Genomic DNA, 24056 nt, shown 5'->3' on the forward strand with positions numbered 1-24056 from the left:
CATTCCCGTGTCCTGCCCTTCCCGCTTCATCCCCCGCTCATCTCCCTCTCTGACCCTGCGCTTCCCCGCTCCATCTCCGCCGCTTCCCCGCTCCATCCCCGGCCCATCCCCGCTGCATCCGCCGCCCTTCCCCGCTCCCTCCCCGGTGCGCAGCCCCCTGCCCGCAGCCCCGGCCCCGCTCACCCCCCGCCGGCGCTCCGGTACCGACTCGGCGCGGGCAGGACGCGGCGCTCCGGTGCCGGCCCGGCCCCGCCGTGCGCTCCCGGTCCGGCCGCTCCCGGCCCCGCCGTGCCCCCTGCGCCGGCACAACCGGCACCTCCACCCCGGGCACCCCCGGGCCGGCCCCGGGCAACCCCCTCGGGGCTCCCAGGCTGCGCCCTCCAACCTGCCCGGGCTCCTCAGGACACCGCAACGCCTGCTGCCTGCCCACCCTGCACCCCCGTTGCACAGGGGGTCCCCCCAAACCACCCAGCAGCTCCCTGCACCCCACAGAGCCCCCCCGGCATCCTCCCAGCATCCCCGTTCCATCCTCATCCTCCGGATCCCCCCAGGCCCAGGGTAATTAGAGCACCCATCGATCGGGGATCGGGGCCAGCAGCCTCAGCGCATGGCGGGGGACACGAGCGGGGTGCGGGGACAGCCTGGGGAAGGTACGGGGGCCGCGCTGGGAGAGCCGTGAGCTGCCCAGGGCCTCACCTGCGGGGCAGCCGCGCATCCCAGCCGCAGCCGAACGTGTCCCAGCGCCAGCCGCGGAGCGGGCAGGGACACCAGGAGCAGCCCGAAGGGGTGGCGGAGCTGCAGGACAGCCCCAGCAGCCTGGCAGGAGTGAAGCAGGCTAAACCGCTCCGGCTGACGGCAGATCCAGCCGCTCCGCACCGACGGCGGCATCGAACGAGCAGCAGCAGCGGCAGCTCCGTGCCACGGCCCCGGGGCCCCGCGGCTGCTCCCGCGGCGCCGCAGGCGGCCCGGCCAAGCTCGGCGCCCCAGTCCCCCCGGGGTCTCGGCGCACCCCAGTGCCCCGTGGGCATCTCTCCCCCGCCGGTTTTCAGATCTCATCCCAACAGTTCTGCTTCCCCGGTGTGTGTTTTCCCGAGCGCTTCCAGCGCGGTGGGGTGGGACGAGGTGCAGGACACACGGCGCGGGGTGTGGTGACAACTGCTCTGGGACGCAGCTTGGGACGTGGCTGGAGAGGAGCACGTGTTGCCCTGCGGCCCTGCTCGATCAGACGCAGGGATGGGAGGAAGCACTCGGCCAAAACCCGCCCAGGTGTGGACACACCAGTGCGGTGACCCCACAGCTGCAGGGGCAAGGCCTCGAGGACGCGAGGTCCAGCTGGGAATGAGGATGTGAGTTCTGGGAGCTGGGAACCCTCTCGGGCTGCAGCCAGGAGCTCGGGGCAGAGTAAAGGGTGTACTGGAAAAGGGTGTGCTTGTGGGCTGGCACCAGTCCCACCACCCCAATGATGGTGACAGTGACAGGGCCATCACCCTGGTGCCACCCTGACACCGCTTTCTGCGCACACCCCTGCAGCAGGCAGTCAGCTCCGTACTGGACACCGCTGGATAAACACACTCAAGCGGGGGCTGTGGTTCCCATCATTACGGGGGACCCCAAAACCCGTGAGAGAGGAGCAGGGGAGGCTCATCCCGGCAGAGCCGGCGGCCCCAGAGGCGCTGGGAGGAGGGAAGCGCCTGGAGAGGCAGACGCTGCCGCAGCGCCGTTCCCAAAGCTCCCGGACGGGTTGGGCGGCTCGGCCGCGTGTCTGCAGCGCTGCCGGCCCCGAGAGCGCGGCCACGGCCGGCCCGGCCCCGGGCACACGCTGGGGGGATGCTGTGACACCCTCGGTCACCCCTGCTGCCCGCCCTGGTGACCGGGCACCGCTCGCCCTGGGGACAGCACGCAGGGTTCACAGCCCGGCCGGCTGCGGGAGGTCCGGTGCTGGCGTGCCTTTGTCACCCCGTGTGTCACCAGGTGTCTTTGTCGCCCCGTGTGTCACCAGCCGGGCTCCAGCCTCCTCCCTCACGGCGCTCTGGCAACAAGCCCAGCCAATTCCAGGCGTGCTGAATCCCGGAGGAGCGCGGGTGGCTGGGAGACGGCGCCTGTTCCAGCCCGCGTGGATCTCACACCCGGAATGTGCTTCCCGAAATCCCTCGCAGCGCCGGGAGCTGCTGGATTATTTGTGCTGCGAATCTGGGTTAGGATCGTGCGTTGTTTTGCCGACGTGGAGACAGGGAATCGTTATTTTGGGCGGAAGGGGGAGGCAGGTCCTCCCTAAATCATTTCATTTCCCTGCTCCTGTGCTGCTCAGCAGGATGGAGGGGACCCCTGGGACCCCGAGTGCCGAGACCTTGCACATCCACAGGGAGGCAGGGAGATGTCTCCTGGTGCAAATCAGCCAGAACCCGGCTCTGCCCCAAGAATGGTCCCCTCTCCCTCATTAAAACCTTCTGCCCAAGCCCAGGGCTGAAATCTGCCTTTTCCCTTGACTTTTGATAAATTATCCATCTCCTGGGAGTTGTTTGTTCCCCCTCTCCGAGGCAGAGAGGAGCTGCAGATGATGCACAGCACACGCAGGGTTGTGGGAGCTGCAGGAGGAGGGGGCTCAGCCCCATCCCAGCCCCCAATTCCCAATCCTGGGGGCTAAGGGTTGTAGGAAAATGGGAATGAGGGGCTGGGGGGAGGGATGGTGCTCTGCCCTCCCCAGCTCCTGCCCAGCCAAGGCCGTGTCCGTGGCAGAAGCAGCTCCCCACGGAGATCTCCCACCCCATCCCAGCCCCGGTGCCTCCCACCCAGCTGGGACGTGGCATCACCCCGTGCCAAAAAAGAGACAAAAAAGGCAAAGAGCAAAATATAAATTTGGAACCACTACAGGCTGGATATGGATCCTGTTCAGGCTTCGTGGTGAGCCACACTGTGGAGCTGAGGATGCTCCAAATCCCTTTGCCCAGGGGAACTCGGTCAGGAGCATCGGATCCATTTTCGATCCCTGCTGCTCAGCCAGAGCCTCGGCCTCTGTCTCCTCCCAGCAGAGCTGGGACGTGTTTTTATTTTAATCTCTCCATAAATTTGATTGTTTTCATCAGGTCTTTGATTATTCCCTTTATTGGTGAAATTCCTGACAGAGCTTTTAACTCCAGCAAATGGATCCTGCTGGCGTGGCTGCGCTCACGCCGATCGCCGGAGCAATTTGATTTTGAAGGGATCTAAAGAGCCCCTCGGGAGCCAGGAGAGTTCAGATGCATCCCAACATTTCCTCTGACATCTGCACTTCTCCATGGGATGAGTCACTCCACACCAGCGTGGAGCTGCCAGGCTTTTTGCTGAGCCTGGTTTTTTTTTCCTTCCTCTCCCTGGAAAAGCAACACTTCTAATCAAAACAGGGTTTTTTTCCCCAAAACAACGATTCCTGGAGCATTGGCCCATGCTGCTGCGTGGCTCTGGGTGTCACCAGCCCTCACATCCAGCTTGGGGGGAAGCTGTGATGCCACTGGCAAAGCCTCCACCAGAAAAAGTCATCCTCAAAGTCTTCTCTGCACTCCTCCAGCAGTGCACATCTCTTCGGGAAAGATAACTGATGATAATTAATCATCATCCATAATGAGCGATTGCAAGTGTGGAGGCTCCTGGCTGGCTGCACTTCCCAAATTTCCATCCGTGGGTGACACCCAGGGACTGGCCCTGGGGAGCTGCAGTGATCTTTGGTGAGGGATCAGCTCCTGGGATAGCTCAGAGCTTCTGGGTGCTCCATGTGGGTCCCCACTGCCCCAGCCACAGTCCCATCCCTCCCCAAATCCTCCTGGGACAGTTCACTGAGGATAAATAACTCCAGTGGACAATTCACTGGGGATAAATAACGCCAAAGAACAATTCACTGGGGATAAATAACTCCAAAAGACAGTTCACTGAAGATAAATAATTTCAAAGGCTCCATGGCACTGCTCAATTTCCATCCCCAGCACCATTTCCCCTCTTTGTCCATCCTTGATTTGTTCTGGCAGCTCTGTAGCCTCCCCAGTCCCTTTCCACCTGAAGCCATTCCCTTTTCTGTATTTCCACCCTTTTCCATATTTTCCCAGTGTTTCCCTCCTCAGAGTTCCTCCTTGCCCACCTTCACAGCTGGAATGCTGAGATCCATGGATATCTCAAACTCATCACCACCTGAGTTTTCATATTTAAAGCAGCAACCAGAATCCCTGAGGATTATCAGTCTCCAACAGCTACTGCAAGGACAGGCAGGAATTAGTCGGGATCCAACCAGGATGGAGTCTCAGGTCATTTATTCATGCTTTGGGCAGGAGACAGGAGAAAAATATCAAAATTGATGGAAAGAAAAAATTTAAAAGGACATTATTTCCAGAGTTATGTAAATGAGAGGGAACACAGCAGTGCCAAAGAAAGGCAGACACAAGGAAGAGCCAGCCCTGGGACAGGGATGTGGCCCTGGCTCAGAGGATTTGAACCCAGAGTGGGAATTTGGAGCTCTCAGTGCCCACCCTGCCAGGGGGAATGGTGGCTGTGACTCAGAGCACAGGGAATCCATCTGGGCTGGAGCAGGGGATCCATCTGGGCCTGGGGGAAGGGACAAACCTCAGGCAGGGCTGGTGTGGGGACAGCTGAGGGACAGAGCTTGTGAGGAGCAGCAGAAATCCCAGGAAAAGCTCAAACCCTGCTGGGATGGCTCCTGAAATGCAGGGAAGGGTTTTTTGCAGTGCACTTTGTTCCAAGGGGAAATAACAGAGCTCTGCTGGCTCACATCCCTGGGGTGGCTCAGAGCCCCCCAAAAGCAGCAGCCAGCTGTGACCCCTCATATCCAAGGGCTCAGCAATCCCAGGGGCTGCCTGGAGTCAGGGATCTGAGAGACTCCTCTCTGCCCACCACTGATCCATGGCCCAGGAAGGAGGGCTCTGCAATGTCCCTCCTGCAATGTCCCTTGTGTCACACCCCTGCCACGCTGGGCTCAGCCTTTGCAGGGGGATTTGGGATCAGGAATGTCCCAGGGAAGATCCAGCGTTAACTCCACCAGCAGGAGTATTAAAAATGTGGATTAAAGCACAGAGCTGGCCACTCTCCACTTCCAGGGACTCTCTCCCTGCTTCAGTGCTGCTCCAAAGCTGAGGGAATGGAAGGAAAAACTCTCCTTGGGAGGGACAAACCCCCATGGCTGTGCCAGGGCCTGCATGGATCCTGCTGGCATTTGGGATTTCAAAGCCCTCAGGGAGGAAATCTCCCTCCCACACAGTGAAAAGACAAAGAGAGGTCCAAATCCATCCACTCCCACTGTGAATCCCTGTGGAAAAGAGGTGCCTTACCCCCCAAAAAAAGACACAAGACAGAGGCAAGGAGACATTCCAAAGGGATGTTTACTGCCCCAGCAATGCCCAGCCTGAGGCTGCTCCCCTCCAGCCACAGCAGGGCCCCTGCCCCGAGCTCTGCGGGGCCTCTTCCAAGAGGAATTCCAGAGGGAATCACGGCCTGGGCTCCTCCTTGCCCATGTGGTGCTCGGGGGGTGTGTACTTCCCCTGCTTGATCATCTTGTCCCGCTGCTCCAAGATGATCCGGAGCCGTTGGGTCTGCCAGGGACACAGGGGGGGTCTCAGGGGGGTCTCAGGGGGTCCCCAGGGCAGGTCCCGGCAGCCCCACAGGGGTGGAGCCCACACCAACCCCGCCCTGGGGCTCCTCACTCGAGCTTGAGGCTCTTCTCAAAGATTTTGGGGCTTTCAGGATGCTCTGTACTGATGAGGTTTGGGTTTCCAGCCCCGTTTCCTGAGCAGGATTTTATCCTGGATGTGGACGCTGCTGGGGGCAGGGACAAAGGTCTGCTCCACGCTGCCCCAAAACACGGAACGGTTCGATTGGGAGGGAGCTAAAATCCCACCCAGTCCCACCCCCGTGGGCAGGACACCTCCCACTGAGCTCCAAGCCGGCCTGGAACTCTTCCAGGAGCGGGGCAGCCGCAGCTTCCCCGGGCTCCTGCAGCCCCCACAGCCCGGGGGAAGGGGCTGCTGCGGGGCCAGACCCCCCCCTCGGGCTGGGAACGAGCAGGCAGCGCTCCCACCCTGAGCTGGAGCCCCCAAAGCTCCCCCAGAGCACGGCCAGGCCCCTGCGCCCCCCTCCCCAGCCTGACCCAGCCCCTCGGGTCCCCCCAGCCCGCCGCTGGTGCCTCCCCTTGTCGGGACCCCCACGCCCCCCGTGTCCCCCCGTGTCCCCCCGCTCACCCACCAGCTTGGTGCGCTTCATGCACTCCATGAAATCCTCGTACTCGAGCTGACACTCGCGCCGGGCGCGGGTCTGGCCCAGCCCGTGCCCGCACTCCACCCACTCGCGCTCGAAGGCGTGACAGGCCGCGGCCTGGCCGTGCGGCTGCGGCATGCTCTGCCGCAGCAGAAAGCTGTCCACATCGATGCCCAGCTGCTTCTGCAGGCCCCAGAACGGCATGGCTGCGCTCCTGTCGCGACACGGCCGCTGTCGCGCCGCCGACACCGCCGCCCCCCCCTCACGGGCCCGCCGCCGTCCTTCACGGGCCTTTCGCGACGCCGCCGCCGTCAAGCGCAACCGACGGCGCGGCACCGTGCCGCGCTCTACGGCTGGGCGGAGGCAGAGAGGGGCACGGCACCAGCGAGCCCCCGCCCCTGTGTTGTAGCGCTCCTGGCGGATCGGAGGACTCGCTGCACGCCGCGCCCCAGCGCCCCCTGGCGGCCACGGGGCTCAAGGCTCTCCCAGTGCTCCCAGTGCCCTTCCAGTGCTCCCAATGCCCTCCCAGTGCCCTCCCAGTGCTCCCAGTGCCCTGACCCTTCCAGTGCCCTCCCAGTGTTCCCAGTGCTCTCCCAGTGCTCCCAGTGCCCTCCCAGCATGCCGAATGCCTTCCCAGTGCCCTCCCAGTGCCATCCCAGTGCTCCCAGTGCCTCCCAGCTCTCCCAGTGCCCCCAGTGCCTCCAGCTCTCCCAGTGCCCCCCAGTTCTCCCAGTTCCTGGCACAGGGTGGGAAGGACCAGGGGCTTCCTCCCCTGACCCCTGAAGCCACCCTTGGCTACCAGTGATGCCCACCACTCCCAAAAACAGAGCCCAAACCAGTGATGCCCACCACTCCCAAAAACAGAGCCCAGGGCTGCCAAGCCCTGTGGAAGGCACGCACACTGCAGGATTTATGGGACAGCATTTACTTCCAAGCCCACGAGAGCAGAGTGGGGCAATGCCAGAGGCAGGATGGCATCTTCCTCCTCCCTGGCACTGCCATGGGATCCTTTGCCCCTCTGGTGCCACCACAGGACCTCTCCCTTCTGGTACTGCCAGGGGACTTTTCCCACTGTGGATTTTTAGGGTGTAAAAATCCCACTTTTCCTGCTGTAGGATTTTTATCCCTCCTGGATATTTCCCCTGCTGCTGCCATGGGATTTTCCCACCCCAAAACCATTATGGGACATTTCCCCTGGTGCTGCCATGGGATTTTTCCCACCCCAAAACCATTATGGGACATTTCCCCTGGTGCTGCCATGGGATTTTCCCACCCCAAAACCATTATGGGACATTTCCCCTGGTGCTGCCATGGGATTTTCCCACCCCAACACCATTATGGGACATTTCCCCTGGTGCTGCCATGGGATTTTCCCACCCCAAAACCATTATGGGACATTTCTCCTGGTGCTGCCATGGGATTTTTCCCACCCCAAAACCATTACGGGACATTTCTCCTGGTGCTGCCATGAGATTTTCCCACCCCAAAACCATTATGGGACATTTTCCCTGGTGCTGCCATGGGATTTTTCCCACCCCAACACCATTATGGGACATTTCCCCTGCCAGTACCCCCACAGGACCTTTCCCACTGTGGCTCCTTCCCCAGAGCTGCTCAGATGATGCCAGCTGGAGCGAAGACAGGGGTGACACAAAGCGTCTCTGCCATCTCCCAGCCGCAGGACAGGGGCGTGCAGAGGCTCTCACGGTCATCTTCTGCCTGGGGTGGCTTTCCCTGGAAGAGCTGGATGGCTTTCCTGCAAGGGGAGACACCCGAGGGGGAGCCAGGGGAAGGAGCAGCCCCTTGAGAATGGGATGGGGACACTCCAGGGCTCTCCTGTCCCCCAGAACGACAGCCAGAGGTGAGCTGGCTCTCTTTTCTCCGGTGAAAAACCGCCTCAAGTTTGATAATATGTTTTTAAAACAGTATTTTTCCCTCTGGGACCATGAATTTCCAAGTTCTGGGACTCAGAAGCCAGGTGGAAGAGAAGCCAACAGCTCCCACGGAACCCCCCCCTGCCCTCCCACCCTGCCCATCCCTTACCAGGCCATGCGGGACATGGCGTAGGTGACCCGTGCTTGGGGACCAGCTGTGAGCAGGGATGATGCTGGCAGGGTGTAGGCTCCCATGTCCCCAAAAAGCAGCCAGTCCCCCACGTGCAGCTGGGGCAGCTGCAGCCCCTCGGCGATGCGATCCTCGCCGTGCCCCCGCGGGCCCCGCAGGCTGCAGCTGTGCCAGGGCTGCTCTGGGCACGGTCTCTGCAGCAAAAACACAGCATGAGTGTTATATTGCACTAAATGGTTTATTTAGTTGTTGTTTTGTTGGAGATTCCCTCTGGTTGAGGTGTGTTAAAAAGTCTCTTTTCCCCAGCCTAGCTGTCGAAGAAGGGATCAGGAGTCTTCGGCTCGCATTTCTCGAGGCTGTTTATTGGTTTTTGTCTAAAACATTTTCTGTCTGGCCTGCTGAGATCTGTTCTGCAGGTCAGTCTGAGGCACACTGCCCGCCCACAGGGCTGGTGTTGTCTTTTATACTATAAATTACGTATTTGATATTCACAGTTGTGTTCCTACACCAATCACCTATGTCAGAAAGTGACTTTCTACTCTACACCAATCCCAAAGAAGATGGAGGCTAGGAAGAAGAAGGGAGAAGAACAGGACAATGCCCAAATCCCTCCATTTTGCCCCCTGGACCCCCATAGTAAAATTCTTTAAAATTTCACCTTTCACCCCGTGACAACTCCTGTTATGTTATCGAAACTTTTGTGACCTTTAATTCTTCATACAAAGGTGGTAATTTGGTGAACTCCAAGCCACAGGGGTCTTTGGCTGCATGCCAGGGTCTCTAAATCCCCCCTGCCAGGGCTTCAAAGCCCCCTGAATGGGGCTTGGATCATCCAGGACCATCAGGGGGAACATCCTGGGCTCTGACAACTGGGGATTTGCACTGAGTATTCTTTATATTGCACTGAATATTTTACACCACGCGGTTTGTTATCCCCCTCTCACGGGTCTTTCCCACGTCCCAACGGCACAGTCACCCCCAAAGTGAACCCCAAGGACTCAGTGCAGCTTCCCCCAGTGGCAGGGAGGTGGCTGACCCAGTGTGAGGGACACCCCGGGCCAGGTGAGCCCCTCACCTTGTGCAGCCGAGGCCTGGGGCAGGGGCTGTCGAACAGGAGGCAGCTGAAGGCACCATAGATGCCATCACTGAGGTGATAGACCAGGCTCTTCTTGCTGCCACACTCTTCCTCTGCAAGGGACGGGGGCTCAGAGGGCTCAGGGGGCTCAGGGACACAGGGGACACATCAGGGAGTGGGGAGAGGGCTCAGGGGGGCTCAGGGACACAGGGGACACGTTGGGGAACAGGGAGAGGGCTCAGGGGGGCTCAGGGACAGAGAGGACACATCAGGGAACAGGGAGGGGGCTCAGGGGGCTCAGGGACACCGGGGACACAGCAGGGAGTGGGGAGAGGGTTTAGAGGGGCTTAGGGACAGAGGGGACACATCATGGAGTGAGGAGAGGGCTCAGGGGGCTCAGGGACAGAGGGGACACATCAGGGAGCAGGGAGAGGGCTCAGGGTGGCTCAGGGACACAGGGACACACACCCTGCTGTCACACCTACCATCAGAGCCAGGCTGCTCCACGGGGATCTCCTCCAAGGCAGTGATGCTGACAGCCAAGGTGAAGGCAGAGGTGACATAGTAACGCCCAGGCCTGGCAATAATGTCCACCCCACTGCCCTCGGGGAAGTACAAATCCAGGGCAGAGTTTATCCCAGCAGCAATCTGTGAGGGAAGGAAAAGAACCTTCCTCTTGGTTAGGAGGGAGCCCTGCAGAGAGCCAAAGCCAGGGAGAGCTTCCAAGCTCATTCTCTGCCTGCTGAGGGCAGGTGTTGGAGGTTTGTACCTCTTCCAGCGGGGCTCTGGTGTCCTCAGTGGCAGGGAATCCCCCCCCAATGTCCAGGAGGTGCATGTGGTGTCCCAGCTCCGTGCCCATGTCACACACCAGCTGTGCTGTGGCCACAGCCTGGGGCCAGGCCTGGGGCTCCAGCCCACGGCTCCCGAGGTGGAAGCTGAGGGCACAGACCTCATCTCAGCAGGGTTTGATCCCCCCCAGAGCAGAGGGGACACAGCGCTGGGGTTGTCACTCACACAGCTTCCCACACACCATGCCGAGCCCCACAGAGCCTTTCCTGGGGTCAAACTGCCCCAAATTGGCCCCAACGAGCTCAAATCCTGCCTTCAGCTCACTGCCAGGGCAGAGTTCCCCAGATCCTGATGGAGAAGGGCTGACAGCCCTAGGGAAGAAGGCCCAGGGCTGTACCTGATGCCCACCACCTCCACAGCCTGCTCCTTCGCTGTCTCCAGCAGGTGCCGGCAGGATTTCAGCGTGCTCCCAAAGGTCATGCTCGGGTGGGCAGCAGGGATGGAGTCAGCAGAGATCCCCAACAACATCCTGCAAAGCAAAGGCACGCTGTGTTCAGGGGTCTTGGAATAACAGGATCATGAAAGGAAAAGCCTTTGAGGGCTGGAGAAGACCTCAAAGATCACTGAGTCCAAATATTAACCCCAACTATTAAGCCCAGCACCAAACCACTTCCCTGAGCACCACACCTACAAGTTTTTTTAATGTTTCCAGAGATGGTGATTCCACCCCTTCCCTGGGCAGCCTGTTCCACTGCCTGGTCACCCCTTCAGTGATCAAATTTTTCCCCATATCCAATCCAAACTTCCCCTGGCACAGCTTGAGGCAGTTCCTCTTGTGCTATCACCTGGGGGAAGAGACCAACACCCACCTTGTACAAGCTCCCCTCGCCCCCCACAGCCCCCTGCCCATCCCCTCCTCCAGCACCCACTCCAGTGGCACTGCCAGACACCCACCTGGCACGGGGGTGGCTCCTGGCCACCTTGCTCAGCTCCACCTCGTTGTCAAAGGCCATCAGCCTGACCCCGTGGGTGGCTGCATACCTGATGTGGGCAACCTGCTTGCAGGGGCTGCTGTAGAAGATCCTGTCTGGTGGGACCCCAATGCCTTGAACCCGGGTGATCTCTGCCTGCAGGGGGAAGGGGACACGTGCAGCAGGTCCCCCCCAGGAGCTTGGGTGGGGACCAGCCACCAGCTCTGGGTCTTGGTCAGCTTGCAGTGCTGAGGAGGGTGAAGTGCCAGCGTTGCAGCCTGGGCTTTTCCAGGGAAAAGCCACCAGAGCTCAAAGGGATCACAGTGGACTTTGTCCTGGCATGGACAGGTTTAAAAACACCAGAGGATGGGAGAGGAGACAAGTGGGGCTAGCAGGTCTGGGGCTGACTGCTGGCCTGAGCTGTGACAACTCTTGCCCTTTCTCGTCCTATTTAATCACATAAAAGTAATTGATTTAATTTTGCCTCCTCCCTGGAAGTCTGGCTGTTGCAAATGACAAGCAGGAGGGAGTAAAAAGCTTTAGGCTCAGCCCTGAGGACACCAAAAGTTGGACAGCAGTGGCAGTGACACCCCAGGGATGTGCTGTGCCACCAGCCAGGACAAGAGCTCCGGGGACAACACAGATGGGACCAGGATTTCTGGGCTGTGACAGCACAGGGACACTCTGCCCCTGTCAATGTCACTCCTGCCCCTGTCCCAGCACAGATGGGACACGGATTTCTGGGCTGTGACAGCACAGGGACACTCCTGCCCCTGCCAATGTCACCTAGAGCAGAGCCTTAGGAAAGGAGGGTGAGCTCTGCCACTCTCCCACAGACATTTCCCCCGGAGCTGTCCTCCCACAGCCCCTACCTTGTTGGCACAGGCAAATCCTGCCCCCAGCTCTGCCAGCAGCCTGATCACCCCTTCGCTGCCGTTGCATTTAAGTGGGAAATAGGGCTTCACCCGGGGCAAGGCCTTCAGGAAACGCAGGTGCTTCTTCACAATGTCCCCAAGGTCTGCCACGAAGAAGGCCTGCTGCTCGCTCTAGGAGACAGCTGGAGTGAGCAGCAGCTCCAGGAGTGCCTTTTCCAAAGGCAGCAGCAGCAGCAGAGCATCAGCCCTCACCTCTTGGCACAGCTCCCCCAGGAGGTTCTCCAGGAGGTCTCTGGTGGTGAAGCCCTCCTCCACCATCAGGAAATTGGATTCGTTCAAGTACCCGTTCATGGTGAGACCTTCTGGTTGTGGGGATGCCCCTTTAAAGCCTCCTGGAGTAGGGAGTGGATTCTAAGGATGAGACACGCTGTAAAAAGGAAAGGAATATTTAGAGGAAGGGTCCAGAAGCTCCATCAGCATGGACCAGCCATCCCACAGCCCAGGGCAGAGCTCTGTGCTGCTCTGCTCCAAACCAGCAGCTCAGCAGAGCCCTGCTGTGGGTTACAGCATCTTCCCTGGGGAGGAGACACATTTCTCTGCAGTTCAGAGCTCTGTTTTGGCACACAGCAGCCTCGTCTCCATCAGCAGGCACCAGCACAGTCAACAACAAAGCCAACTGCACCACAAAGAGCAGAGATGCCTTTCCAGGCCAGGACAGGCCCCTTCATGCCCTGGAACAGCAGCAGCATCTGCTGAGTGCTCAGTGGGGTGAGCATCCCTGATGGATCCCAAATAGCTGAGGGCTCCTGGACCCAGTGGAAAGCCCCAGGGCAAGGGAGGCACAGCACAGGGCACTCACTGACACCTTCCAGCCTCAGGACAGCCTGGATCCCTGCCGTGGATGCAGTTCCATGGCTCTGCCATGACACAGGGTGTGGAACAAGGGGACAGTTAAGCAGCACAGAGTTTTCTGGCTCATCCTAGCAGAGCTTTAGCTTTGAGCTCACACCCTGAGCTTTAACAGTCTCCTGCCCTGGATCCAGCCTGGCACATAACCCAGGGAGCTGATGAGCTAGCAAGGAACGTTTCCACTCCAGTAATCCAGGTCTAGCTCCAGGGCTCTTCCAGGAGTGTGTTCTCTCTGCTTTGAAGTGAGCAGGAGGCAGAGGTTTCATTTCTCAGAGCTGCACACCCCCTCCTCCCCACAGAGACCTCCTGACAGCATTCCAGGGGGCACTGGGAGAAAGACCACGAGCAGCAGGGTGTTGTAATGCATTGAGCAAGCACCACCAGCCAATTCCAGAGACGGGGAATGGGATGAAAAACCATGTTTTGAAGCTCTTAGAGCTTCATAAGCAGGAAAGGAGAGCAACTCCTCCAGCTTTACCCTTCAGTCCCCATCACCAAACAGCAGCCAGCCCACCCTGGTCAGGCACGGAAGGGGTTAAATGGGTCACTCCTGTCACAACTCGGACATCCCCTCCTTACCACGGTCCAGCTGTCCCTCCAGGGGCTGTCAGGGGGGCTCCCCGAGGAACGCTGAGCTCCTGCAGCAGCCCGAGGTGTTGCTGTGCCTGGGGGTCTGGGGTCTCTGGGGAGAAGGAGTGCAGGGGTTTAGAGAGGAGAGGGGCACTGCCAGCACAATGCCCTTCACCCCCATCCCTAAATTAGCAACCACAGGCACTCTACAGCTCCCTTCTCGCTGTGCCAGGCAAAGCAGCTCCCTCACAGCCTCCCCCAAAAAAAGCCTCCTTACCTCGGAAAGCATTTAAACAGCTTCTGCCATGGCCCTCCCAAGAGAATGAACACTGTGCCAGGCAAAGCAGCTACCCCACAGACCCCTCCCCCAAAAAAGCCTCCTTACCTCGGAAAGCATTTAAACAGCTTCTGCCATGGCTCTCCCAAGAGAATGAACCGGCTGTTTGTCCTGCCCCGAGCCCCTGCAGAGGATGGGGGGGCCCTGCACCCCTTCTCTCCCAGCACTGCCTCCCTGCTCTGCCTCCCAACCGTAGCCATGACAACCAAATCCAGCCACGCCATTGGCTGAGCCGCCTCCGAGCATCCTTCATCCCTTTTGGAGAACGCTCCCCCTCCTCGCCCACCCTCTCCCAAGGCTGGGGCTGTCCCCTGCAGCCACCCCGGGCTCTCACCGAGTCCCCGCAGCTCATCCCCAGCCCCGCCCTGCCTCCCACATCCTGAGCTCGGGGACCCTCGGGGCGAAGAGAGCCCGAAATACCTGGGAAATGCTGCTGCCAGGGAAAGCAGGCTTCCTGCAGATTAAAGGCTGAGCGGAGTTTGGCTGGGACTCCGCAGAGGGGGAGGTGGTTGGGAAGATGGCAGGGAGTGGTCCTGCCCTTGCTGAGCTGCTGCTGGGTTTGGTGGGTGCCCCAGGGACAGATCCATCTGTGCAGATGCTCTGTGTGATCCCTGAGACCCGGATCTTGGATGCTTCATGCCACAAACAGGATGGGCTCAGCAGGGATTTTTTAACTCTCCTTGTTAAATGTGCTACTCCCTGGTGGTGCTGCTGAGGAGACAATATTCTGTCTGTGGAGGGGTGGCTGTCCCCGCTGAGGGGGGAGTGAGAAGGACCAGCTTATCCTGGGTTTCTGTATTCAACACTGTGGTCTTGGCTTTGCCACAGACTCTCCTGGCAACCAGGGCCAGGGCAGCTCTTGTCTGCCGTGAGATCCTGGCTGGTTTTGCCTGTGCTCTGGCCCATCACCAGCGCTGGACTGTGCTGTGTGGGATGTGGGGACCATGCAGAGAGGCTGGGAGAACAGAGAGATGCAGAGCCCTGCAGTGCCAGCCCCTCCTGGATGCGCTGGGCAGTGCTGTGATGCACAGCCCACGCAGAGCAGGGCACTGAGCCCATCCCACAGCTCAGAATCACTGGATCAATTCGGCTGGAAAAGATCTCTGGGATCACAAAGTCCAATTCTGACCAGACAGCACTGTGTTAACTGGCCCACAGCACCAAGTGCCGCATCCAGTCTTTCCTTAAATACTTCCAAGGGTGGTGACTCCACTACCCTGAGCAGCCCGTTCCAATGTCTGATCTTCCTGTGAAGAAATTCTTCCTAATATCCAACCTTGTCCCCTTGCGTAGCTTAGGACTGTGTCCTCTTGCCCTGCCACCAGCTGCCTGGGAGGCAAGCCCTACCCCGACCTGGCTCCAAACTCCTTTCAGGTAGATGCAGAGAGAAAAGGTCACCCCTGAACCTCCTTTTCTCCTGGCTCAGCCGCCCCAGCTCCCTCAGCCGCTCCCATCAGACTTGTGCTCCACCCTCCTCTGGGCATATCCCAGCACCTCAGTGTCCTCCTTGAGTGACCCGGAGCCCCAGCAGCGCCCGGGACCGGGGGACAGCTCGGGGCAAGCGCGGCGACACCGAGCGATCCACGTGGCGCCACAAAGCCCCGCCCACAGCACATAACCACGCCCATCACTCATAACCCCGCCCACATCGTGTAAAACACGCTATGTAATTTGCATATTACCACCCTTAATTTGCATGGCCACGCCCAGCGGCGCTGTCCCCGCCCACGAGGCGCGAGCGGGCGCGCAGTCGGCGGCGGCCATGGCTCCGAGCGCGCAGGCCGGGGGCGGCCGCGGGCAGGCCCCGGCCGCGGGGATCCGCCACGGCATCCGCGCCGTGCTGCTGGGCCCGCCCGGCGCCGGCAAGGGCACGCAGGTGAGGGCGATGCGAGCGGGAGCGGCCGGCGGGACCGGCCCGCCCGGCTTTCCCCACTCCCGGCGCTCAGCGTGGAGGGACGCGGCTGTCCGGCCTTGGGGTGCCCGTGAGGGATCGGGGTGTGCGGTGCGTTGGTGCGGCCCCGGCTCTCCCTTCCGCGGGGGCTCGGTCGTGTCCCGCCTCCAGGGACCCGCTCGCCGGGGCTCTTTGTCCCCGTTCCCTTTGTCCCGGAGCCGGTGTCGCTGAGCTCCGGGGCTCCGTGCCGGGCCCTGCCACGTGCTGGCCGGTCAACGACCGTCCGGCTGTCGCGACAAGGGGACGAGGCCCCGCCGGGCCGGGGATCCTCAGCCTCCGAGGGCCGGTCTCACCTCTGTCCTCTTCCGCAGGCCCCGAAGCTGGCCGAGACCTACTGCGTGTGCCACCTGGCTACCGGCGACATGCTGCGGGCCATGGTGGCCTCGGGCTCGGAGCTGGGCAAGCGGCTCAAGGAGACGATGGATTCGGGGAAGCTGGTGGGTCACGGGGAATGTGCTGGGAGGGGATACGGGCTGGTAGCTCCTGGAATGAGAGCAGACAAAATCCATCTCCTAATTAGGATTCTCTAATTAGTGTAGGGATGCAGATTGCAGGGTGAAGGTAGGGATGGGGTGGGGGCTTTCCTACTGTCACCCTGCAGGAGAAGCATCCTATACAAACATCATTCCTCTTCGAAATTACTGTTTGCTTACCAGCAGCCTGTGGCCCTGGGTTGTTTTTATCTTTTAGGGGGTGTAGTCTGGCTAGTAATTTTCTGGCTCATAATTTTCTGGCTCCTGAACACTGAGGTCACAGTTTATCCTTGGAGCTGCAGGATGTTACAGCCGTGCTTTGTGGCTCCTGTGTCTCTTCACTTGATACCTGAGCTCCAGGTATCACTTCAGAGGGTTCATCTGCATCTCAGCTCTTGCATAAGCTCGATTCACCTGTAACTGTGAGGTGAAAATAGACCTAAAGGTGTTGCTGTGGTAGTTACAGCTGCTGCTGTGTGAGAGAGACACTTTGGATTCTCAAGGGACATGAGTTAGAATCTCTGACATTCATTTTTCTGAGGGTCTCATTATCTCATCCTAACGACTGAAATATCTCAGGGAAACTCGAGGGACCACAAATTGCAGTGACTTGCCCCAGTGTGGGGCAGATCTCAGCATCCCTGTGGCTGCCACGGGCTCGTAACACCCCAGGGAGAATCTGCAGGCCCCAGATGGGGAGAGCTGCCTTATCTCACTTCTGCTCAGAGCTCATTGCAACACCGAGCCTGCAATACCCAGCTGGTTATGAAAGATAGGGACGTTATCTGGCCAGGCTGCTGGTATCTGCCACGTGTGTTTGTGTGTGGCAGGCAGCTCCAGGCTGCTCCACAGGCACATCCCACAGCTCTCTGATAACTCAGCTGGGAGCACGCAGAATTTCAGGATGGGCTTTATGCTCAGGATCTTTTTTCTCCAAAGGGTGTAATCAGGAAGGCACAGAAGTGACTTGTTGCTTACTTCCCCTGCCTGCAGGGTTGTTGTTTGTGTGTTGTGACAGCCTGGTCCCCAATCCTGCCGGGTCCCGGCTGTGCGTGCTGGAGAAAACAGCTCTGCTGAGGAGAGCTGCTCCCAAAGAAGCAGTTATTGTTGGAAAAGGCACTAATCCCAGTGGTATGCTGAGATTGTTAGCTGGGGAAAAACTACCCAGTGAAGGCAGAGCTTGTCAGCAACTCTTGGGCTTTTACCTTCCTATGAGGTTTATGGGAGTCAATGAGCAACTCGCCTGCTCTGCCCTTCCTGCCCAGGCCTGCCTCCCGACGTGGAAGTGTAGGTGAAGGTACAAAGTAACAGGAAATCAAGGTTATGTTGATACTTTGTATTGTGAATTGGTTAAAAAAAAATTAATAATCTAAGGAGTTTGAGCTGACAGCCTTCCTTGCGATACAGCAACCTTTGTAACAGTGAGGTTACAGTGCTGGTCCAAGTCCCTGCGGAGGCTGGAGTGTCCCTGGAGTGAAATGTGGCATTGCCTATGCCCTGGTGTTGCAGGGAGTGCTGCCCTGATGTGGGCAGGCCTGAACAGGCAGCCTGAGCATTGACACGAATTATGGAATCACAGAATATCCTGACACACAAGAATTGAAAGAGACGCACAAGAATTTTTGAGCCCAACCCTTGGCCCTGCACAAGACAACTCCAAAAATCCCACCCTGTCCAGATGGGTGTGTAAATTCAGGGTGTCCTTCCTGACAGCATCCCTGTCTCATCTCTGCAGGTGAGTGATGAGATGGTGGTGGAGCTGATTGAGAACAACCTGGACTCCCCTCCCTGCAAGAACGGGTTCCTCCTGGACGGCTTCCCACGCACAGTGAAACAGGCAGAGATGGTATGGGAGCCCCTGCTCGGGGGCTGCTCCAGCACCCCCTTCCCTCAAACCCAGGGGTCCCTGCTCCCCCAGCCCCTCTGAGGTGGGTGTTTGCTGTTGCAGCTGGATGAGCTCCTGGAGAAGAGGAGGGAGAAGCTCGACTCCGTCATTGAGTTCAGCATCCCTGACTCCTTGCTGATCCGGAGGATCACGGGACGGTAATCCTTCTCTCCCAGGGCTCAGTGCACAGCCTGGGATTTCCTAGTCCATGGAAGAGCATCCTCATTTCAGATCCCAGGTTGTGCTCGTGGTGCTTAAGGCTGGCTGTGCTGCTGGTCTCTATTTCTGCCCTATGCCTGGGCCAGCCTTGAGCCAGCACCTTCCTTGCCCTGTAAATCAGGGATTTCTATAGAAAATCTCAGCTCACTCTGTAACTTCTCCCTTCTCCAAAGCTATTATTGCTCCCTTACCCAGGACACTGAATACATTTGGGCTCCAGTAAACTTCCTCCAGGGTCAGGAGTGTGTTCTCTTGCACTGTTTTCCAGACCCCTTTCCCAGCAGAGCAGGATGTAAAACTCCCCTTCTCCATCTCCCAGCGCAGCTGCTTTTCCAAACTGAAGAGGCCCTTGGTACAGAAATAACTGGAGAGAGTTTTCTTACAAGTGAAAGGCTCATGGTGTTGCTGTGGCAGATGTTTCTGTGCTGATGAGTGGCAGGTTCAGGAGATCTTGTCCTGACCAGCTGCTTTGCTGACACTTCTTTTCTGACATTTCTTTTCTGTCTCAGGCTGATTCACCCAGCGAGTGGCCGCTCGTATCACGAGGAGTTCAGACCCCCGAAAGAGCACATGAAGGACGATGTATGTGAGCTCCCAAGGCTGCCAGCTTACCTTGCTTTGGGTTTAGCTGATGCTTTGCAGTCTCTCCCTGGAAAAAAACTCATTTCTTTCCTTCTCTTATACCTTCTTGTCCTGGCTTTCTGGGGAGCGTGGGGAGCTGCTTGGGCAGCCTGAGCCGACGGCACTGCGGGGAGCGAGGCCTGGAGGGATGGATGGATGGATGGATTGGATGAAGGGCATGGCCAGTCTGCAGAGCTGGCCCAGGCTCTGCCAACCTCTGAACTTGTTGGACTCTGTCCACAGCTCAAGTTGTGCTGGTTTCCATCCTGGGGAGCAGCTGTAGCTGGTGCCTGGTCTCGAGGCTCCTTTTAGCAAGCAGAGTGGTGTGTGGGGAAAAAGACCACTGTGCTGAGCCCTTCTCTCTTCAGTGACTGCTCTGGGACTTGTTCTGGCTGCCCTGGGTTCGCTCCATCTCCTCTGCAGCACCACCCTGGAGGAGGAGGGGAGAAGGGGGGAGCATGCCAGGCTGCAGCTCGCTGGAGACTGTCCCCTTGCTTCTCCCAGGTCACTGGAGAGCCCCTGATCCGCCGCTCGGACGATAACGAAACGGCCCTGAAAACCCGGCTGAAGGCCTATCACACCCAGACCTCCCCCCTGGTGTCCTACTACAGCAAGAGAGGGATCCATACAGCCGTGGATGCCTCCCAGTCCCCCGACGTGGTGTTTGCCAGCATCCTGGCAGCCTTCACGAAAGCAACATGTAAAGACCTGGTTATGTTCATTTAAAGCTCCGTCCCAGGATGGGGTTCTCCTTTTTTTTTTTTTCCTCTCTCTTTCTCTGTCTCTGTCTCTCTGGGGTCAAGGAGGGTGAAGAGCTGAGCAGAGTAGAAGGGGAAGGAATGAGGTGGTGCAGCCCAAGGCAGGGCTGTGCTAATTCTTTAATTTAATTAAACGAGCTGTTAACGGTCTCGATGTGGCTGTATGTGAACGTCAGTCTGTGTGTAGATGTTGGGATTTTGGCCTCTAGAGGCCGCAGCGAGCCCAGGCTCCGGCTGCCCGAATTGGGCTCTGCACTCCTTTGGCACAAAAACCTTTTGTTTCATCCTAGAAATGCTCCTCTCTGAAAGGAACGGTACTTCCAGCTCCTCCTAGCTACCCCACAGGGGCCTTGGAGAAGGTTGGGGATGTGGGGGAAGGATTTCCCAGGAGATGAGAAGCTGGAGGATTGAAACCTGGGGTTGCTCTGTGTGTGGGAGCAGCCTGAGGGACAGCCTGGCTGCTGCTCGGGGCTGGGTGATGATGTGTTCTCCTTGTATGTGTTTTATTCCCTGTGGGGTAGGAGGTTCTTGTTCTGATGGCACTTGGTGGGCAGAAAGAGGGTGGGGGGTTTCAACCTTTATTTATTTGTGGGATTTATAGCAATTTAATGAGGTGCTTCTTTTTAATGTGAAATCTGTGGTCAGAGTCTGACAGTTACTGTGTGGCAGGTTGGGATGTCCTGAGGATAAGAAAAGGACTTGGGTTTTAACTCTTCACTCTTGCCTTGGTTTTGACCAAGGAGAGGAAGATGCATTGAGCTTCTCCTGACCCCAAAGTCTAAATATAATAAAGCCTTATTGCAAAACAAATGATTTCTCAAGGCTCGAGAGGCAGCGTTATTAACCACTGGCTCCATGTGCCCTTGACCTTCGTTGTGAGCTCATGGAAATGTTCCTGATCCTTCAGCAAATCCAGCAGCTCTGTCAGGCTGTGTTTGAGGACACTGTGTGTGCTCAGAGCCTTTCCAGGGCATTGTGCTGCTGTGTGGTGACACTGCAGGGCTGGCACTGACCTTTGGCCATGAGGGATTCCAGCCCTTCCTAGAGGACCCTGCTGTAAATATGGATTGGCCCAGATGAAACTTTGTCCTTTGGCATTCCATGTGTGTTTACTGATTGAGTGTTACTGAGTATCCTCCTCTCTCTGGGAATGGCCCACTCCATCCTGTGCACTGAGCTGCTGTGAGCTCTGTGGCCAGAGCAGATGTTTAATCCTCAGGAATCCCTTGCTCTTTTCCTTGATAATTTCTCTTTTGCCTGACAATCCCCTCTCTGTCCTCACACATCCTTTCCAGGGACAGAACCTCTTCCCTTCCAGCAAACTGGGAACCAAAAGCAGTGGACTTGTTGCTCTAGAAAAGCCCGTGAGTGAGGAGAAAGGCTCTGACAGTAAACAGGGCTGGTTTTGCCAGCAGCCTGTTGTCCCCTGGGACTCCCAGACAGCCCTTGCTCTGCCTCTGGGTTTCCTGTGGAAGGATAACCTGGAGTTGGAGTGCTGGGATGTTGGGATAGCTATTAGGACAAGACTGCTGTGCCCCAGGGAGTGGGAAAGTGTGTGGGTTACAGCAGCCCTGGCATCTTGGTGACTAAAGAAGTCGTGTGGAAGAAGCTTTTATTCTGAGAGCCAAAGGGAGAGCTGCAGCCCCCTACACTCTGGGAAGGGTTCCCAGCCAGTTGGCATTCCTGGATTTGGTCAAGATTTTACTCTACAGCAAGAGCAAGATGTTCCCCCACTTTCATTCCTTTCCTCCCTTGCTCTCTCTTCACATTCAGCTCACCAGCCTTTTTTTTTTTTTTTACATTAAACCATGCTTAATTTTGTTTGTTTGTTTTTCCCTAAATATTTTTTTTTCTCTCTGTTCCCATTTATTCCAGCTGAGTGACTCCATCAAGCAGATGAGACACCACCAAACGCTGCACACTCTGCTACATCACCCATTGCAGCCCTTCCCTGGGTGCAGGGAGGGCAGCTGGGAGGGGGGTATGACTGCTGGGAGGGGGGGAAGGAGGTGCTAAAAAAGGGGTTGGGGGGCTGATTTGGTTGGGTTTTGGTTGGATTTCTTATTTGGCAGAATCATTGTGAAGAGGAGGCAGCCTTCTCCTTAGAAATCATGTTTGTGGAGGCAAAACAATTGTGGAGAGGGAAACATCTCTCAGTGATCAGCTGCAGGTCCTTGACCTGTTGGAGGGCAGGGCTAGATGTTACTCCAGGCTTCTCCAGGACTTTCAGGGCTTGTCTCGTGGGCTTTTGGTACTCTGAGGCCACTGAAAGGTTTGCTGTGATTTTTTTCTAAAGTTGTTTCCTATCAGCGAGGACCAAAACGAACAAATGATTCATCGTGTGTGAAATGGAAAGGAAAAAGAGATGCCATGGTCTTTTCCTGGAAGTTCTGTTTTTCTTGTTCTACTGCATTCCTACACCCTGGCAAAAGACTTCTCAAGGATTCTCTGCTGCTGAACAGAGGGGCTGTGGCTCTAGTCCAAACCTGCCTTACTTGGGAATGGGGTGGCTTTTCTGTGATCATGACCAAGCTGGAATTCACACAATGCTGAAGAAATGCAAAAGAGACTTTTCTTAATTGCCTGAAAAAATAACACTTAATTGGGTTTTTTTTTTTGCATTTCTTTTTAGATCAAATGGTGCCTTGTCTAACCTCTGAATCAATAATAAAATAACCCCTTTACATTTGTATCTGGTGCTGTGTCCTCTTTGACCTGCAGACAGCGTGGAGGATGAGGAGGCAGATGACAGCATCAACTAACAATTGAGCTGGGTGGATCCTGGGGCCTGATCCTATCTCAAGGATGTTCTGTGCAGCTGGAAATGTGGCTTGTAATTCCTTTTATCTCTTCTCCTTGCTGAGTGTGTCCAATGCTTTAGATCACCATAGCAATGGTGGTTTTTTTGCTGGTTCTCTCTCCTGTTTCTTCCTGTGTGAGGCTGAAAGCACCGAGCCCCTGTGTATCCTCTCTGTCCAGAGCTCCTTGCAGCATTTTAACTGATGTAATCCCTTTTTTTCCTCCTCCCTTTGAATCTCCAGTGTGTGGAGGAGCTGATGTTATTTCCTTCTCTCTTCCTGCAGCAACTGGAAGCCACATTATTGTGTCTTCTGTTTCTGCCTTTCATACTTTGCTGCATCCTTTCCTCTCCCTAAATTCACAGGGAAAATTCTGTGCTAATGCAGGGAATGAGAGCATTTCCTGGCTTCCCTTTCTCCTGCCTCCACAGGGACTGACCCTCTGTGGTATCCCAGAGGAGGCTGTTCCTGAGGGACTGATGGAGGTTTGTTTATCCACGATCCTTGCAGCCCTGCATGTGTTCAGGCACAAGAAAAAGTTGGGTTGCTTGTACCCATTTCCTGCAGAAATTACTGGTTTTTCAGCTCCTCAGCCATTCTGTCTCTGTGCTCAGGTGTTTTCATTACCTCTCTGAACCTCCCATTACCATTCTTGTGCCTCTCTGGCCTTTGTGGTGTTCTTCCCTTGTTCCTTTTGATGGTGGATGTTAAACTGTGCCCTTCCTCCTTGTCTGGGATCGTGTCCTCTGCTCTTTGCCTGCTGTTGTTTTAAAAACCTGTTCTGCCTGCTCCTCCTGGCTTTCTGGTCTGTGGGATGGAGGAGTCTTGGCTCCTCTGAGCTGGGCTGTCTCTGTTTGATCCTTACCTGAGTGTGGAGCATGAAATGGATTGCTGGGGAGCTGTGGGGAGGCTGCAGTGGGGAGTCTGTGAGCTCAAGCCTGGCTTCTCTGGAGCTGGATCTGTGCTGTGACCTGTCTCTCTCAGGCTGACCTTGAATGTTTTCCACAGCACACGATGCTCTGCAGGTGCTGTAAATTCCTTCTGCTCAACCATTTCGTTCCAGCAAGCTGCTTATCAGGCACTCTTTTGAAAACTGTGTTCATATTTCATACACACAATTATTCAGCAACTATAAAAGGGGAAAATTCCTATTTATAGCACAAGGACCAGCATCAAATAGGACACTGAATTCTCACTGATAGAGGAAGTGACCTGTTCTCTAATGCAGCAATATTTCTGCTGAAAAGAAACAGCATCTTGAATGGGGGGAGGGATGAAAGCCCTGGGCCATCTCTTTCCATTAAAAATGTGCTGCAGTCCTAAAAATGTATCTGCCCTTCTCCCTTCCCAATGAAACCGTTGGCGACAGGGATTGCAGGAAAACCTTTCACTGTGGATTTGTGGTTAGTGGTAATGAGCCCACCGACTCCTGATGGTCTGGTTTGGAGCAGGGCTTAAGTTTCTGATCAATAACCTGATCTCTGACCTTGATGTGGGGGCGAGGAGGAGCCGCTGCAGAGATGTCTGTGG

At 57.0% G+C, this 24056-nt stretch overlaps 3 protein-coding genes across 4 annotated transcripts; 1 reads left to right on the plus strand and 2 right to left on the minus strand.

Annotated features, from left to right (window-relative positions):
• Window positions 1-5342: 5342 nt before the first annotated feature.
• Window positions 5343-6573, minus strand: NDUFS5 (NADH:ubiquinone oxidoreductase subunit S5). The gene is made up of 2 exons (XM_041417472.1): window positions 6220-6573; window positions 5343-5570 (listed from the first exon to the last, which is right to left on the minus strand). The coding sequence occupies exons 1-2, from the start codon at window positions 6433-6435 to the stop codon at window positions 5466-5468; spliced, it is 321 nt and encodes a 106-aa protein (XP_041273406.1). The 5' UTR covers window positions 6436-6573; the 3' UTR covers window positions 5343-5465.
• Window positions 6574-7815: 1242 nt separating this feature from the next.
• AZIN2 (antizyme inhibitor 2) lies at window positions 7816-14145 on the minus strand. The gene is made up of 11 exons (XM_041417513.1): window positions 13870-14145; window positions 13494-13596; window positions 12258-12432; window positions 12003-12176; window positions 11114-11286; window positions 10557-10688; window positions 10140-10305; window positions 9856-10018; window positions 9371-9483; window positions 8275-8489; window positions 7816-7987 (listed from the first exon to the last, which is right to left on the minus strand). The coding sequence occupies exons 3-11, from the start codon at window positions 12354-12356 to the stop codon at window positions 7846-7848; spliced, it is 1377 nt and encodes a 458-aa protein (XP_041273447.1). The 5' UTR covers window positions 12357-12432; window positions 13494-13596; window positions 13870-14145; the 3' UTR covers window positions 7816-7845.
• A 1357-nt stretch (window positions 14146-15502) lies between these two features.
• Window positions 15503-22420, plus strand: AK2 (adenylate kinase 2). Of its 2 annotated transcripts, XM_041417515.1 has the most exons (7): window positions 15537-15697; window positions 16084-16209; window positions 17981-18091; window positions 18194-18288; window positions 18859-18931; window positions 19475-19670; window positions 21604-22420. In XM_041417515.1, the coding sequence occupies exons 1-7, from the start codon at window positions 15584-15586 to the stop codon at window positions 21609-21611; spliced, it is 723 nt and encodes a 240-aa protein (XP_041273449.1). In that variant the 5' UTR covers window positions 15537-15583; the 3' UTR covers window positions 21612-22420. The 2 variants fall into 2 exon arrangements, with proteins under 2 accessions (XP_041273448.1, XP_041273449.1); XM_041417514.1 differs by lacking the exon at window positions 21604-22420 and having other exon boundaries at window positions 15503-15697; window positions 19475-20541.
• The last annotated feature ends 1636 nt before the right edge of the window (window positions 22421-24056 follow it).

This window comes from Onychostruthus taczanowskii, unplaced genomic scaffold (assembly GCF_017590055.1).
Source record: "Onychostruthus taczanowskii isolate IOZ18803 unplaced genomic scaffold, ASM1759005v1 scaffold56, whole genome shotgun sequence".
Lineage (NCBI taxonomy): Eukaryota > Metazoa > Chordata > Aves > Passeriformes > Passeridae > Onychostruthus > Onychostruthus taczanowskii.